General features: G+C 37.7%; 1 protein-coding gene across 7 annotated transcripts in view; it reads left to right on the top strand.

Moving 5' to 3' along the window:
- ARID4B (AT-rich interaction domain 4B) overlaps window positions 1-16,774 on the top strand; it is a 192,024-nt gene that overhangs the window by 84,173 nt on the left and 91,077 nt on the right. The window contains exon 1 of one of the 7 annotated variants that reach the window (XM_064276690.1): window positions 5,436-16,248. The exons of 3 other annotated variants lie outside the window; for them this stretch is intronic. In XM_064276690.1, coding sequence (XP_064132760.1) covers window positions 16,237-16,248 — 12 coding nt within the window. In that variant the 5' untranslated portion in view covers window positions 5,436-16,236. Of the gene's footprint in view, window positions 1-5,435; window positions 16,249-16,774 lie in introns of those variants that run through there. 3 more of the 7 variants (XR_002786002.2, XM_023549294.2, XM_023549293.2) reach the window with 3 other exon arrangements.

The raw sequence follows: 16,774 nt of genomic DNA, 5'->3' as shown, positions 1-16,774 counted from the left end.
TTGCCTTATAGACGTGTCTAATCTCTGGCTGAAGGGTGAACCTTGGGGGTGACTACAGTACTGAGTTGAAAGGGTGTCCAGGGGTTTCTCTGTCAGACATTTTTTTTTCTTTTAAATTTACTTACAGTGCAATAGATTTTAAGTATACAGTTTGGTCAGTTTGGAGATTGTAGTTGTCCTAACAAGACAGCAGAACAACTAATACATATTTGGATGGTCAAATTGTCCCCCATTTGGTCAGTAGGAGCCCCTTCAGGGTGACTCCTGTGTCCCTTTGAAACAGCCTCCTCATTCATTGAGCATCACTTTATTTTCTGGCACAAAAGATGTTTCAGAGTCTTGTACTTTTTCTGCACAGTCTTGAAAGCAGGCATTTTTCCAAGGATCCCTTGGTTTCTTCTAATGGAAGATGGGATTTAGAATCCAAAATCCAGGTCATTGGTATGCTTTTTGTTACTTGGCTATCAATTGCTTCTAGGCCTTCTTGGTAGACAGGGCAAAGAGAATATATGGTTGTATATATGCACACATATGCACACATGTATGGATATACACACGAGATCTATAACTATTCTGTGTGTATATATAAAATACATGCACACGTGTGTGTGTGTGTGTGTGTATATAGTAAATCATGAGTTCAAACCATCCTTCTAATTTTAGTCCAATACCTTAGATTTTTTTTTATCCTTTGTGAATTTCTTTGGCGATGAGAAACATGGCCCCCACTGTCCTCAGTATATTTACTTATTTCATCAATCATTTATGTATTTGGTCAGTGTAAAAAAATCTTTACTGTGCAGCTCATAAAGATGAGTAGCTCTTACCCGCTGTTCACTTCCCATGCATGTCTTCAGCCACAGGAATCTGCCCGGGCAGCCATGAAGCTCCCCCAAGCTTCTTCTCACTGCCTGGTATACTCAGCATCTCGGTCTACTGTACTTCACTTCTTTGTGCCTCCTCAGCCCTTACCCCTTTACTACCCTGTGTCCTCAGCCCCACATGAAAAGGGAAAGAAGAAGTGGTCCCAGAAAAGATTTTAAAGTTAGATCACAGTTTCTTTATTTCAGCAGTGTACTTATGTTTTCTATGTCCTAAAAATTGTGCATTTTAAGCTTACTTTTAAAATTACAGACACTTTTGTATATAGGTATGAGTGTTTTTCATTCATTCATTTGTAGGAACTTTTTTTTTCCTTTTTGAAATTCTTTCCATTATGGTTTCAATGCCTCTTAGGGATTCTCATATATAAATTAGGTTGTTTTTATAGATATATTGTCACCCCGTGTGTTTAAAATACTGGGTTTTATTTACTGAGGGTCTAAGCATCAAATCTAATACTTTTTTTCTTCTTATAATTTATTTTTATTGTTCTTGAGAATATACACAGCAGAACATACACCAATTCAACAATTTCTACATGTGCAATTCAGCGATATTGATCACATTCTTCAAGTTATGTAACCATTCTCATCCTCCTTTTCTGAATTGTTCCTCCCCCATTATATAAACTCACTGTTCCCCTAAATCTCCTATCTAATCTTCTGAGTTGCTGTTGTCAGTTTGATCCCGTGTAGATGTTAAAGCACAATGCTAAAGGCAGACATTCTTTATTAGTTATGCTAGATTATTGTTTGGTTTTAAGAAGACTTAAGGGAATATTTTTGGTTTGATTTGAAGATTATCTCAGGGCAGTATTTTCAGGGGTTCTTCCACCATCCATGGATCCAGAATATCTGGATTCCATGGGATTTTGAAATTCTGTTCTATAGTTTCCCTTTTGATCAGGATTTTTCTAAAGAATCTTTGATCAAAATGTTCAGTAACAGTACCCGGGTACCAACCAGTTCTTCTGCTTTCATGGCAAAGGAGGCAGTTATTATGGAAGCAATTAGTCTCATATTCCATTTCCTTTCTCCTGTTCCAGACTCCTCCTTTCTCTGTTGCTCCAGGTAAATAGAGACCAATTGTTATCCCTTGGATGGCCTCTTGCAAGCATTTAAGATCCCAGGCACTACTGAGTGGACTGGGAGGTAGAACAGAATCAACACGTTGTTAGGCCAATTAACTGGGTTGTCTAATGAAACCATGACAATATTCATAAGGGATACTGGCCTGTATTTTCATTGTACTTTAGATCAAGGTTTTCAGAGCAAACTAGTTTCTCATCAGACAGTACACGCATTGTTGTATGACATTGGTTGACAACTCCATGACATGTCAGCACTCTCCCTTCTCAACCCTGGGTTCCCTATTACCGGCTTTCCTGTTCCTTCCGGCTTTCCAGTCCCTGCCCAGGGTTGGTGCACCCCCTTAGTCTTGTTTTGTTTCCTGGTGTAGTTTTATTTTATTATGGTGTCCTTGTCTGGTTTGGGTATCAGGGTTATGTTTGCTTCATAGGATGAATTACAGAGTATTTCTTCCTTCTCTGTCTTTTGGAAGAGTTTAAACAGGATTCTTGTCAGTTCTTTTCTAAATGTTTGGTAGAATTCCCCAGTGAAGCCATCAGGTCCAGGACTTTTTTTTTTGGTTGGTAATTTTTTGATCACTGATCCAGTGTCTTCACTTGTTATAGGTCTGTTGAGATTTTCTGTTTCCTCTTAAGTTAGTTTGGGTAGCTATTGTGCTTCTAAGAATTGGTCCATATCATCGAGGTTATTCAGTTCGTGGTCATATAGCTGTTTATAATTAAAAACAAAAACCCACTGCCGTCAAGTTGATTCCGACTCATAGGGACCCTATAGGACAGAGTAGAACTGCCCCATAGAGTTTCCAAGGAGCACCTGTTGGATTCAAACTGCTGACCTCTTGGTTAGCAGCTGTAGCACTTAACCACTACGACACCAGGGTTTCCGCTGTTTATAAGATTCTGTCATAATTCTCTTTATTTCTGTTGGGTCAGTTGTAATGTCCTCTTTCATTTCTTATTTTGGTTATTTGCATCTTTTCTTTCCCTCTCTCCATCTTTTTGCAATCTAGATAAAGTCTTGTCAATTTTGTTGATTTTTTTCAAGAAGTCAATTTCTGGTTTTGTTGATTTTCTCTATTTTTCTTTTTTTGATTTTATTTCTACTCTGATCTTTATTGTTTCCCCACTTCTGGTAGGTTTAGGCTTAGTTTCCTCTTCTCTTTCTAATTCCTGGAGTTTTCGAGTTAGGCTGTTGATTTGAGATCTTTCTTCTTTTTTCATGTAGGCTTTTAGTGCTATATATTTCCCCCTGAGTACTGCCTTTGCTATATCCCATATGTATTGGTATGTTGTGCTGTCATTTTCATTTGACTGTAAGAAATTTGTTATATCTGTTTTGAAATCTTATTTTCCTTGATTCGTTGGTAATTTAATAGTATATTGTTTAATTTCCACATATTTGTGTAAATTCCAGTCTTTTTATGTTTATTGTGATTTGCCTTGTGACCTAACATGATGTTTCCTGTAGAATGTGTATTGTGCTGTTGTTGGGTGAAGTGTTCAATATATGTCTGTTAAATCTAGCTGGTTTATAGTGTCATTCAGGTCTTCTGTTTCCTTGTTGATTTGCTTTCTAGTTGTTCTGTCCAGTATTGAAAGTGGTGTCTTTAAATCTCCACCTGTTATTGTAGTGTTACCTATTTTTCCCTTCAGTTCCATCAGTGTTAGCTTTGTGTATTTAGCTGCTCCTTTGTTGCATAGATATATGGTTATCATTGTTAAATTTTCATGAATTGGCCCTTTAATCACTATGTAATATCCTTTATCTCTTCAAACAAATTTTATCTTGAAGTCTACTTTGTCTGGTATTTAGATTGCCCCCCTAGTTCTCTTTTAGTTGTTATTTGCTTGGAGTATTCTTTTAAATTGTTATTTAGGTGAAAGTTTACAGAGCAAATCAGTTTCTCATTAAAAATTTATACGCAAATTTCTTTGTGGCATTGGATACAATCCTACATTGTGTCAGCACTGTCCCCCTTTCCCTTTCCATCCCAGATTCTCCGCGTCCATTCGTCCAGTTTTCCTGTCCCCTCCCGCCTTCTTGTCTTCCATGGAATAGTTTTTTCCATTCTTTCACTTTGAACCTATTTATGTACTTGGGTCTACAGTGTGTGTCTTGTAAAGAGTGTATAGTTGGACTTTTTGTTTTTTTAATCCTTTCTGCCACTCTGCATTTTGCTTGAAGCATTTAGTCCATTTCCATTCGTTGTAATTACCAATAAGAAATTACTTCTGCCATTTTGTTTTTTGTGTGCCTTGAACCTTCTTTATCTTTTTCCTTTACTACTGCTTGCTTTCGTGTTTGTTGGTTCATTGTAGTGATCCATTTTGTTTCCCTTCTCCTTTCCTTTTGTGTATGTTTTTTAGATATTTTTCTAGTAGTTACATGAATATTTCATTTTATAGCACATACTTATAATATCCTATGGCAGGGTGATACCAATGTAACTTTAGTAACATACAAGAAACTCTATAGCTATACCTCCCCATTTTCTTATTGCTATCACTGATTATATCTATATGTGTCATGTGTCCTGTAAAATAATTTTATCTTTGATTTTTATACATTTGTTATTAAAAAACATGAAGGGCAAAACAATTAGAATTATCAAGCGTGAGTACCTTATCAGTAGCCCTTATACTTGTCTGCCTGCAATTCCCTGTATTAGGGATCTTTTTATTTATGTATGGACTTTAGTTACTTTCTCTTGTTCTTCCCATTCCATCTCCAGAACTCCCTTAGTATTTTCTATAGGGCTGGTCTCGTGGACATGATCTCTCTCAGATTCTCTTTGTCTGGAAATGTTTTAATTTCAGCTTCACTCTTGAAGGATGGTTTTGCTGGGTATGGTATTTTCAGTTGACAGTTTTTGTTTTCTTTCAGCACCTTAAATACATCATTCAGTTTCCTTCTTGCCTTTGTTTCTGAGGGGACATTGACACTTATTTTATTGTGGAATCTTTGTGACTGTTTGCTTCTCTCACTTCCTTTAGGATTCTTTCTTTATCCTTAACTTTTTTATAGATCCTGACTATGATGTGTTTCAATGTAGATCTGTTTGGGTTTATCCTGATTGGAGCTTTTTGTGCTTCTTGCATTTGTAGATTCATATCCTTTGTGTTATGGGGAAAATTTTCTGTCATTATTTCTTCAGATAATCTTTCTGTTCGTTTCTCTCTCTCATCAGCTTCTGGAATTCCCATGATGCATATATTAGATCTCTTAATCTCTGCTCAGCCTTTTGATATCCTCTGTTCTTGTTTCTCTTCAGCCTCTGTAATTTTGACTGTCTTATTCTCTTAATTTGATGATTCTTTCTTCTGCCTGATTAAATCTGTTGTTAAATCTTTCCATTGTGTTTCTCATTTCAGTTATTGTCCCTTTCAGCTGCATTTTTTTTTTTTAATTTAGATCCTCATTTTGTTCAAATATTATTTTCCTTATTTCTTTCAGATCCTTGTCTGTGCTTTCCCCGAATTACTTGTGTTTAACATTGTTGTGTTATATTATCCCATTCTTTTCATTATTCGGTCTTCTGTGTTTGTGCTTTTACTTTGTCGTGTTCATCTGGACGGGGCACTGTTTTTCCTTTGTTGCTGTGTCTTGTGATTTTTTTGTTGAGGCATTAGAATTTTCGAGGGTGTTAACTGTCTCAGTTCTTTCCAGTATTTGGTGTTTTTGCCCATATTACTTTTGTCAGAAAAACTCTCAGGTAGACAGAGCCTTCAGCCTTTGCTCCCCATTTCCTCTCCGTTTGTGATAACTCCTTTTCCTTACCTGGTTTAATTAGGATTCGAAAGCTCCAGATCTCAGTTTTCAACTTTCATTGTCTCCCACACAAGATCATGCTGTGGTCATTTGGTCCACCAGGGGGTGCAGTCCTCTCTTTCTGATTATTACTCCCTTCTCTGTTTCTGCAACCACCATTTCAGTCAGAAAACCCACATTCAGCAAGCCCCCTTTTGGGTGGATGTTGCCCACTGGTTTTGCCCCAGGCTTGCTTTCTTGCTTTGTAGGGGCTGCTTATATCTAAACTGACAATCAGGGAAAGCGTGGACTTTCCTCCATTTAGGAGAAGGGGCTGACTCCCCAGAAGGCCCTTGGAGAGACCTGTCTTGTTGGTTTCACAGCCCCAGTATCCATGTAGTGGTTGGGGGAGTAGTATCCACTTAGGTATCCTACCTACTGTAGGGGACCTTCTGTAGGAATTTGTATCAGTCCAGCAGCTGACAGATACCAGGTGGAGGAGGGGCTGTCATGCTCCAAATGGACCTCTAGGGAGTTCTACCTTGTAGCTATCAGAGTCCCCTCCTCTACCCCATAGTATGTTGGCTGTGGGTGTAGCACCTTTTCAGGACATCTGAGCAGCCTCTGTCAGCAGCGGGAGCGGACAGGCCTGATCTGACCCTCAGGGAGGTCTGTCCTGTTGGTTTTAATGGGCTGAGCTATGGGTTTGTAGGGAGGCGAATAGAATGCTGAGTGTGGGGGCAGGTTCCACTGGAGGAAACCTTCTATAGCAATTGGATGCAGCCTGGCAACCAGCAGTTACCAGGTCGGGGCGGGAGTGTCATGCTCTGAATAGACCCTCAGTGAGGTTTGTCATGTTTCTCTCAGAGCCTCCCCAGCCAATTGTTGGCTGTGAATACAGCTTCCACACAAGGCACCTGCTTCCTAGCACACAGCAGGCTCAGTCAGCAGTTCTCAGCGCTGACCAGATGTGGGTGCAGACTGTCTCAAAGTGACAGCCAAAGAGGCCTGTCCTGTTGGTTTCGGAGGCCTGAGTTATGGGGTGCATAGGGAGGCAGGTAGAGTGCCATCAGTGTAGACTCCACTGGAGGGAGACTTCTCTAGCTATTTGCTGCAGCCTTGCAGCCACCTGTAACCAGGCGGTGGAGGGAATGTCACTCCAAACAGACCCCCAGGGAGGCCTGCTTTGTTGCTGTCTGCAGCCCCCTTCCCCTGTTGATATAGAAAAAACAAAGAATTATGTCATCAAGTTAACCAGGACTTCTTTGAACAGCAGTATTGATAGATATACACGTACAGAACCAGAAAAAGCCTCTTACCTTCCCTTCTTGCTCTGCTTCTCTGAAGTTGGTCAATAGTATGGAGCATCTCAGGGGCTAAAATAAAATCTCTTTTACTCTCTTCCTGCCATGAGTGTAGTGTCTAGTCAAGATGCCTGCTTCCTAGCACATAGCAGTTTTAGTCAGCAGTCCTCATTGCTGACCGGAGGTGGAGGCAGACAGACCCGAACTGACCTTCAGAGAGGTCTGTCCTGTTGGTAGCAGAGGCCTGAGCTATGGAGTGTGCAGAGAGGCAGGCAGAGTGTTGACTATGGGAGCAGACTCCACTGCAGGGGCTTTCTGTAGCAGTTCACAGTGGACTTGCAGGTGACAGTATCCAGGTGGGGGAGGTGCTGGTGCACTCCAGATGGACCCCTGGAGAGGTCCGCCTTGTTGATTTTAGATCAGAAGCTTGGGGTCTTACTGCTTCATACAGGCAGGGGGTGTGGTGTTTAGGGAAGCAGGCTCTTTTGCTGGGGTCTTTCCCCAGGTCACAGCAGATATTGGACAGAATTGCTGGGAGGAGAGGCAGGGTTGGGTAGGAGAAGCAATTTTCCTGTCATATGCGACTCATAATTTCGTTGATTCTTGCCTTTCTGCACACTGCTGCTGCTGTCCTCTGCTCCCCAATTCAGAGTCCCTCAAGGCTGAGCACCTTTTCCTAATTTTATTTGTGGGAGAGAGCCAGAATGATGTTCTCTTTGTGCTTCCATCTTCCCAGAATCTCAAATTTAATACTCTTATTTTTTTATTTTCCTGGCTGCATTGGCACTACCTTGGGTAAGCAGTTTGAATGCCTACCTCTTTTTATGATGCTCCCTCAATAAAATGTCATCTAGCATGTTTTGGTTTTTTAAAATACAGATCTTGGATATCCCAGTGTTTCCTAGGGAGTGTCAACATTACCTTGCTATTTGGAGAATTGATTCGTTGATTGTCTTATTAAACTCTCTTTTATATGTTTGGTATCCTCAAAGCCAAAGGTACATTAGAGATTACTGTTGATTCATTTGGGTACTTAAACATTTCCCTGACTTTTTGGAACTTGAAGGATTGTTATTCACCAGTAGCTAATTTAAAAATCATTTATGCTTTTTTAGTGTTCTCATGGAATTTAATGATTTTTAGGTGCCAGTTAGAGCATTTGGTAGGTTGACTACAAAAATAAATATTTAAGCAATGCTGGGTAGCTGTGAGGTAGCTGTTTCCTTGACAACTAGAGAGCTTTTCTATTTGTTAAACAAAGGGATGGTAATTAGTAGTTTAATTTCCTTTTTGGCATGGAATTGCTACATAAAAACAGATTTTATTTTAGCCTCTGAGATAGCCTATATTATTGACCAAAATCAGAGAAGCAGAACAAGAAGAGAAGGTAAAAGGTTTTGTTTCTGCCTGTGTACATATATATCTATCAGGATTGGTGTTCAAAGGAGTCTTAGTTTACCTCACAACATAATTCTTTGTTTATCTCTATATTGGACCAAAGTACAGTAGTTTCAGCTTAGATATATAGTCTTAGTTGTCTTTCTGATACACTAAACAGTCGTGATACACTTCATTATAGAGTATCAGCACAAAGACTTGATTTTTCTTGCTACTAGAATTCAGCATGATAGCTTCATATCTGAATTGAACCGAACAAACAAACAAAAACCAAAAGAAAAACCCATTGACGTCATGTCGATTGCAACTCATAGCAACCCTTTGGACAGCGTGGAACTGTCCCGTAGGGTTTCCAAGGGGTGGCTGGTGGATTCAAACTGCCAACCTTTTGGTTAACATCCAGGCTTTTAACCACTATACCGCCAGGGCTCCATGAAGATGATATTTTAAGGAAGGCCTCCCTCCACCCCCATATAATTATACTGGCATTTTCTCTATTTAACTTACAAAACATTTTTTAATACAGAACTCCCCTCTATATTATTAAGTAGTAGTAATACTATTTTTTGGCTACTGTGTGATGGGGTGAAAACCTTGGTGACATAGTGGTTAAGTGCTACGGCTTCTAACCAAAAGGTAAGCAGTGTGAATCCACCAGGCGCTCCTTGGAAACTCTGTGGAGCAGTTCTACTCTGTCCTGTAGGGTTGCTGTGAGTTGGAATCGACTTGATGGCAATGGATTTGGTTTTGGTTTTTATATGTTGGGAAGGAGTCTCTGTGTGGCACAGTCTGCTAAGCTCTGGGTATTAATCAAAAGGTTTTCTCTATAAATTCACCTATTCTAGATTTTTATGTAAGTGGGACCACGCAATACTTGTTCTTTTGTGTATGGCTTATTTCACTTAGCATACTATTTTAATCAAGGTTCATTCATATCATAGCATGTGTGAGAACTTAATTTCTCTTTATGGCTGAATAATGTTCTACTGTATGTGTAAAACTCATGGCCCCATAGGGCTTTCAAGGAGCGCCTGACGGATTCGAACGGCTGACCTTTCAGTTAGCAGCCGAACTCTTTAACTACTGCGCCACCAGGGTTTTTTGTTGTATGTATATAACATATTTTGTTTATCCATTCATCTGTTGATGAACATTTCCAATGTTTCTACCTTTTGGCCATTGTGAATAATCCTACAGTGAACATTGGTGTACAGGTATCTGAGTACCTACTTTCAGTTCTCTAGGAGTAGAATTGCTGGGCCATATGGTAATTCTATTTAATTTTTGTGTGTGTGTGTGCTTTAGGTGAAATTTTACAGAGCAAATTAGTTTCTTATTAAACAATTAGTACACATATTGTTTTGTGACATTGGTTGCCAACCCTGTGATGGGTCAGCACTCTCCCCTTCTTAACCTGGGTTCCCTAGTTCAACTTGACCAGTTTTCCTGTCCCCTCCTGCCTTCTTGTCCTTGCCCCTGGGCTGGTGTGCCTGGAGTCTTATATACATGGTTGAACTACGTGTGTTATTGTTTTATAGGCCTGTCTAATCTTTGGCTGAAGGGTGAACCTCAGGAGTGACTTGAGTACTGAGTTAAAAGGGTGTCTAGGGGCCATACTCTCAGGGTTTCTCCAGTCTCTGTCAGAGCAGTAAATCTTGGCTTTTTTGTGTCAGAATTTTGTTCTATATTTTTCTCCAGCTCTATCTGGAACCGTCTATCGTGATCCCTGTCAGAGCAGTTGATGGTGTAGCCAGACACGATCTACTTGTGGTAGCCTCAGTTGGTAGAGGCTATGGTAGTTGTGGTCCATTAGTCATTTGAACTAACCTTTCCCTTACATCTTTGATTTTCTTCATTCTCCCTTGCTTCATATGGGTTGGAACCAGTAGAGTACCTTAGATGGCTACTCACAATTTTTTAAGATCCCGGATGCTACTCACCAAAGTAGAATGTAGAACATTTTCTTTATAAACTATGTTATGCCAGTTGAACTAGATATCCCCTGAGACCAGCACTCAGCCCAGTAATTTGGTCCCTCAGGGAGTCTGGATGTGTCTATGAAGCTTCCATGACCTTGCCTTGGTTGAGCTGTGCTGACTTCCACAGTATTGTGTACTGTCTTACCCTTCATCAGAGTTACCACTTATCTATTCTGTAGTTAGTGTTTTTCCTTCCCATTCCTCCCCTCACTAATAACCATCAAGGATTGTTTCTTTCTGTGTGTAAAACTTTTCATGAGATTTATAATAGTGGTCTCATACAGTATTTGTCCTTTTGTGATTGGCTTATTTCAGTCAGCATAATGCCCCCCAGATTCATCCGTGTTGCGAGATGTTAACCAGATTCATCCTTGTTCTTTACTGTCCTGTAGTATTCCATTGTATGTACCATAGTTTAGTCATTCATCTCTTGATGGGCACTTAGGTTGTTTCTATCTTTTTGCTATTGGTGAATAATGTTGCAGTGAGCATGAGCGTGCATATGTCTGTTCGTGTGATGGCTGTTATTTCTCTTTAGGATATATTCCTAGGAGTGGGATTGCTGTATCATTTGGTATTTCTATTTCGTTTTTTTTAAGGAAGCACCATATTGTTGTACCATTTTGCGTTCCCACCAGCAATGTGTAAAAGTTCTAATCTTCCCCACGGTCTCGCCAACATTTGTTATTTTCTGTTTTATTGATTCATGCCAGTAATGTTGGGGCGAAATGGTATCTCATTGTAGTTTTGATTTGCACCTATATTTAAGTTTTTGAGGAATTGCAAAAGTGTTTTCCACAGTGGCTGAGCCACTTTGCATTCTCACCAGCAGTGCTTGAGGATTTTGATTTCTCTACATCCTCACCAACATTTGTTATTTTCCTTTTTTTTTGAAAACAGCAATCCTAGTGGGTGTTAAATGATATCTCATGGTGGTCTTGATTCACATGTCCCTAATGAGTAATGAGGTTGAGCACCTTTTTATGTGCTTTTTGGCCTTTGTTTATATTCAAGTACTTTGTCCAATTTTTAATTGTTGTTTGTCTTTTTGTTAGGTTGTAGAAGTTCTTTATATATCCTGGATATTAAACCCGTATCAGATAAATGATTTGCAGGTGTTTTCTCACTTTGGGTAGGTTTTCTTTTCACTTTATTTGGTAATGTCTTTTGATTCACAAAAGTTATTAGTTTTTAGGGAATCCAGTTTATCTTTTTTTGCTCATGTTTTTGGTGTCATATCTAAGAATCCATTGCCACATATAAAGTCCTAAAGATTTACTTCTATGCTTCTAAGAGTTTGATGGTTTTAGTTCCTATATTTAGATCATTGATCCATTTTGAGTTGATTTTCATACAGGTTGTGTGGTAGGAGGTCTGACATCATCTACTGCATATGGAAATCCATGTTTCCCAGTACTGTTGATGAAAGAAACTATTGTTTCACCATCGAAAGAACTTGACACTCTTGTCAAAAATCAATTGGCCATAAGTTTATGAGCTTATTTCTGAGCACCCAACTCTACCCTATTGGTTTATATGTCTACCTTATTCCAATATCACACTGTTTAAATTCCTGTTGCTTTGTAATAAGTTTTGAATTGGAAAGTGTGTTCCCTCCAACATTGTTCTTTTTTAAAATTGTTTTGGCTTTTCAAGGTCATTTGGAATTTGAGATTGACATTTCCATTTCTACAAAAAGGCTATTGAAATTCTAATAGAGATTGCATTGAATCTATGGATTGCTTTGGGAGTACTACATGTTAACATCAATAAATCTTCTAGTCCACGACATGGAATGTCTTTCCATTAATTTTGGTCTCCTTTAATTTCTTGAAGCTGTGTTTTAAAGTTTTCAGTGTACATGTCTTCTATCTCCTTGGTGAAATTTATTCTGAGTATTTTATTCTTCTAGATGCTGTTTTGAGTGGAATTGTTTCCTTAATTTCCTTTTCAGATTGTTCTTTGTTGGTGTATAGAAGCACAACTGATTTTTTAAAGTATTGTGTTTTTGCTGAAAGTTTACACAGTAAATTATTTTCTCATTTGACAATTTTTATACAACTTTTTCAGTGACATTAGTTACATTTTTCAATGTGTCAGCATTCTCTTTAATTGTATTCTTATTCTTCCATTTGTAGTATACTAATGTCCCTGCCCCCTTATCTTCTCATCTTTGCTTTAGAGGAAATGTTGACCTTTTGGTGTCATATAGATGGATTTTTAGTAGAGCACTGTACTTATGGGTAATATCCTTTATTTTGTTTGCCACTTCATTGTTTCGCTAAAAGGTCATCTTGGGGGATAGTTTTGTTTCAAGATTTAAAGAGTATCTCAGGGTAATACTTTCAGAGTCCTTTGGTCTCAACTGGTCCAGTTAGTCTGGCTTTTTTTAAAAAAGAATTTGAGTTTTGTTTTACATTCTTTGTCTGTTCTACCTGGGACCATCTATTGTGACCCTGGTCAGAATGGTTGGTCAGTAGTAGTAGCTAGGCACCATCTAGTTCTTCTGGTCTCAGGGTTGAAGATAAAGCTGTGGTTCATGTAGGATGTTAACCTTGTAGATTCTTTCTTCTCTGAGACTTTGGTTTCTTTCTTACTCTTTTGCTCCTGATGGTAGAGACCAGTAAGCTGTATTTTAGATGGCCACTCACAAGCATTTAAGACCCTAGGTGCTACTCACTTTACCAGGATGCAGAGCATGAACTTTGTGATCTATATTATGCCACTCGACTCAGTTGTCCCATGAGACGAAGGTCCTAAGCCTTCAGACCTAGAAAACCAATCTCAAGGTGAAACATAAATGATTTTTGGGTGACAATCTTATACCCTGCCACTTTGCTGAAATAGCTTTCTTGTGAAAAAGCTATTTGTGAAATAGCTTTCTTGGATTTTTGTATATCATAATAATGATAGTTTTACTTCTTCCTTTCCCATTTGGATGTCATTTATTTCTTTTTCTTGCCTGATTGCTCTGGCTAGAACTGGCAGTACAATGTTGAATAGCAGATATCCTCGACTTGTTTCTCATATTAGTGGGAAAGCTTTCAGTCTTTAATCATTGAATATGATGTTAGCTGTAAGTTTTTCATAAGTGTTCTTTATCATGTTGATCAGGGTACTGCTGGCCTTATAGAACGAGTTAGAAAGTGTTCCCTTCCTCTTCAGTTTTTTGGAAGACCAACCATTTTTAAATTGCTATTTTCTTGATTGATTGTTGCTTAGTTGCTGTAAATCTTTTTACTGTTTCCAAAGTTCTGACAAAGTTGCTTCTGACAGTTTTATCAGTTTTCCTTTTTTTTAACTGATGTTTCCTGTGAAGGAATGGGAGTTTGGAGTTCCCTACCCTGCCATTTTGTAGTTTTGAGTTAAATTATTTCTCAGTATTTTATTCTTTTTATGTTATTGTGAATGGAATTACTATTTTTTAAATTTCATTTCAGATTGTTCCTTGCTAATGTATATGGTAGAGTTTAGTGTGTTAATTTTGTATTCTGCAACTTTGCTGAATTTTTATATTATCTGGAATGACTCGTTTGCGCACATTGAGTGTTTCATAAATACTCCAGGAATCAAACTAAGTGTTTTTCTAATATTGGCCCTATTTACCTGACGTGGAAACTGAAGTTAGAGAGGTTAAATAGCTTGGAAATATTTATCTAGTTAGTATAAAGATAGAGCTGGTATTAGATGTTTGTCTTTCTGCCTTGAAAAGTCTGTGCATAATTAGTGTGCTCTGTTGCCTAATTATGCAGATGATTAAGAGTGATAACATATGCTCTTCTAAAATTACATGTACAAATCTGACCATGTACATTATGGATTTTATTTGTGTTTCTGTAGAAATTCTGGTTTATATTTTGGTCAGCATTTAGAAATAGTTGCACAGTTTTGCTGCCAGATCATTATATGTATCTCGCAGTGTCCTAGTCTGACCATCTTTGTGACCTTGATGCTTTGATATAGGCTTCTTAAACAAATGTATATGGAATTCAAAATACTGTGTTATCTAATTTATGAGATAAATTGGGATAGCTAATGAGTAAATTTGCATAGTTAAGGGGATGCAAAAGAAAGACCAGAACATTGATCATTGTTTTTCCTGTGCTCTAACAAATTGGCACTGCTTTAAAAATGTATTTCAATTATAGCAACTTTTTATTAGACTCTTTCTGTTGCCAGCATTTTTCTAAGACATTTCTTTTACATGTTAGTTCCTCTTTATGTGTTAGAGCTTGAATGAGGAAAAATATTATCCTTCAAAATAATAACTTTCACCCCACAACATTTGAGGTAATTAATACTTTTCTATCGACATGGATTTTCATGTGGTGAGGATAGCTTAAGTGGATAGGCCTAGTTTTTATTATGGGTGGGGAGGAATCCCCTATCTCAAATTAAAGTCTAATAAATCTGCCCTATTTATATCTACGGACGCCCTGGTGGTGTGGTGGTTAAGTGCGACGGCTGCTAACCAGAAGGTTGGCAGTTTGAATCCACCAGGTGCTCCTTGGAAACTCTATGGGGCAGTTCTACTCTGTCCTATAGGGTCGCTATGAGTTGGAATCAACTCGACGGCAGTGGGTTTTTGGTTTTTTTGTCATATCTACAACAAACTGTAGATATTTTGCTAGTATTAAGTGTGAATAGTAATAAAAGTGTACATAAATGGCTTTCTGTGTACTAGTAGTCTAAATATATTATTATTCTATTCTTTTTTGTTTAAAATTCTCCATAATAAAAAAATTAAAAAAGCTTATTACCATCTCATAAATATTAGTTCCTAAGTAGGCACAAATGAGCAACTTGGAATTGATTTCTTGTTTTCTTCTTTGTCTCATCATTTCTGGTGCCACATCAAGCTTCATTTACCTTATGCTATTTATTTCTGTAAATAAAATTTTACAGGCTAATAAAGAAGGATTTGTTAATGGCGGGGGGGGAGGTTACAGGTTGTGAAAGTAATGAGCCTATGATATGAAAACTGTCCTACCATTTGGGCTTTTCTAGCAGTAATACCCGATACGAGTTGACGACAAAATGAATTAATATCTTTTTGAAATTTCCTTACACTTTCCAGTCAAGTGTTATAAGTGTCTTTTGATATTCTTGCTAAAATAAAGTCACTAGCCTTCTATAGTTGAATTAAAGTTTTGGAGAAGGAGAATAACATTAAATAAGGGCAAAGACAAATAAGTAAAGTAAAAAAGCATTTATTAACTTTTGCTGTGAAAGTAGTGTAAAGCTATTAAGCTATAGTTAATTAATAATATAAATTAAAAAAAAAAGTAACACAGAAATGATTATCCTTCTCTCAGGGTATTCTGCTGTTATAGCATAAATGAATTGAAATGTAGGCTTTTTTTCCTAAGGAGATTTTCAAAATTATGTATTTGATTAAAAAAAAAAAAAGACTTTTAATGAAATAAATAGAATGTGAGGCAAATGGCCATTTGTGCATCTGCTTGATTTTTCTTGGTTTATTTGATAACCCCCCCTTAAAAAAAGTTATTAAAGTTGTTTGATATTTGATAAAATTGTGGCACTTTTTGTAGTAGCACTAGAATGTCTTCTAAAAGATCAGTTCGTGTATTAGCCAAAACTGTTAGCTGTAGGTTTATTTTAAGAACAGATGAAATAAACATTTTCAGTAGTCAGTGCTACTTAACAGCATTTGCCAATGTATGTTCTGTGGAATTTCTGCAGAATATTAATAGAATAAAAAGGGTTCTTTGGACAAATGGATTGGGAAATACCAAGTTAATATTTAGACTTTTGTTTTCCTTTTTTCTGTTGTAGGGCTTGTCAAATCCTTTAACACATTTTTGTGAATCTCCGAAGATGAAACAGAGTGTGGGTACATTCAATAAGCTGATTTCCCCAAACTTCCTCAATGTTTTCCTTCTTGATGGAATATCTTGGGATATTAGTATTTCTTGAAAACACTTGGGAAAAAGCTGCTTACCTCATCTTCATTTGGCTATACAATTGATCAGTATAATCAGAAGAATGATTTAGGACTATAGATCAGATGCAGAAATGTGTCTGATTACAAAAAGTCAGAGCAGCTAGATTAGGACAGTTAAACTCTAAATCATGAGTCAGGAGACCTCGTAGAAGAGTAGATAAACAGCAAACACATGCCAAAACATTTGAGACGCTTTGGCTAATTTTTATTTGAGACTTCCCAGATTGGATTTCTTCATATAGTTTTTCATCAGTTGTTCGTGTACAGGTTATTTTTTTTTTTCCTTTTATGCTATTCTACCTTAGAATTGTCCAGATACAGATAGAACAGCTTTTCCGAATTTGGGTGGCTGCCAAGATAATAGCTAAATATTTGAGAGATGTTTCTCAGACTTTGAGCTCTAAGGTTCTG

The sequence above is a fragment of the Loxodonta africana genome, chromosome 25 (genome assembly GCF_030014295.1).
Source record: "Loxodonta africana isolate mLoxAfr1 chromosome 25, mLoxAfr1.hap2, whole genome shotgun sequence".
Taxonomy (NCBI): domain Eukaryota; kingdom Metazoa; phylum Chordata; class Mammalia; order Proboscidea; family Elephantidae; genus Loxodonta; species Loxodonta africana.
Note: the sequence above shows the minus strand (reverse complement) of the source record. Positions and strands in the feature narration are given on the sequence as shown.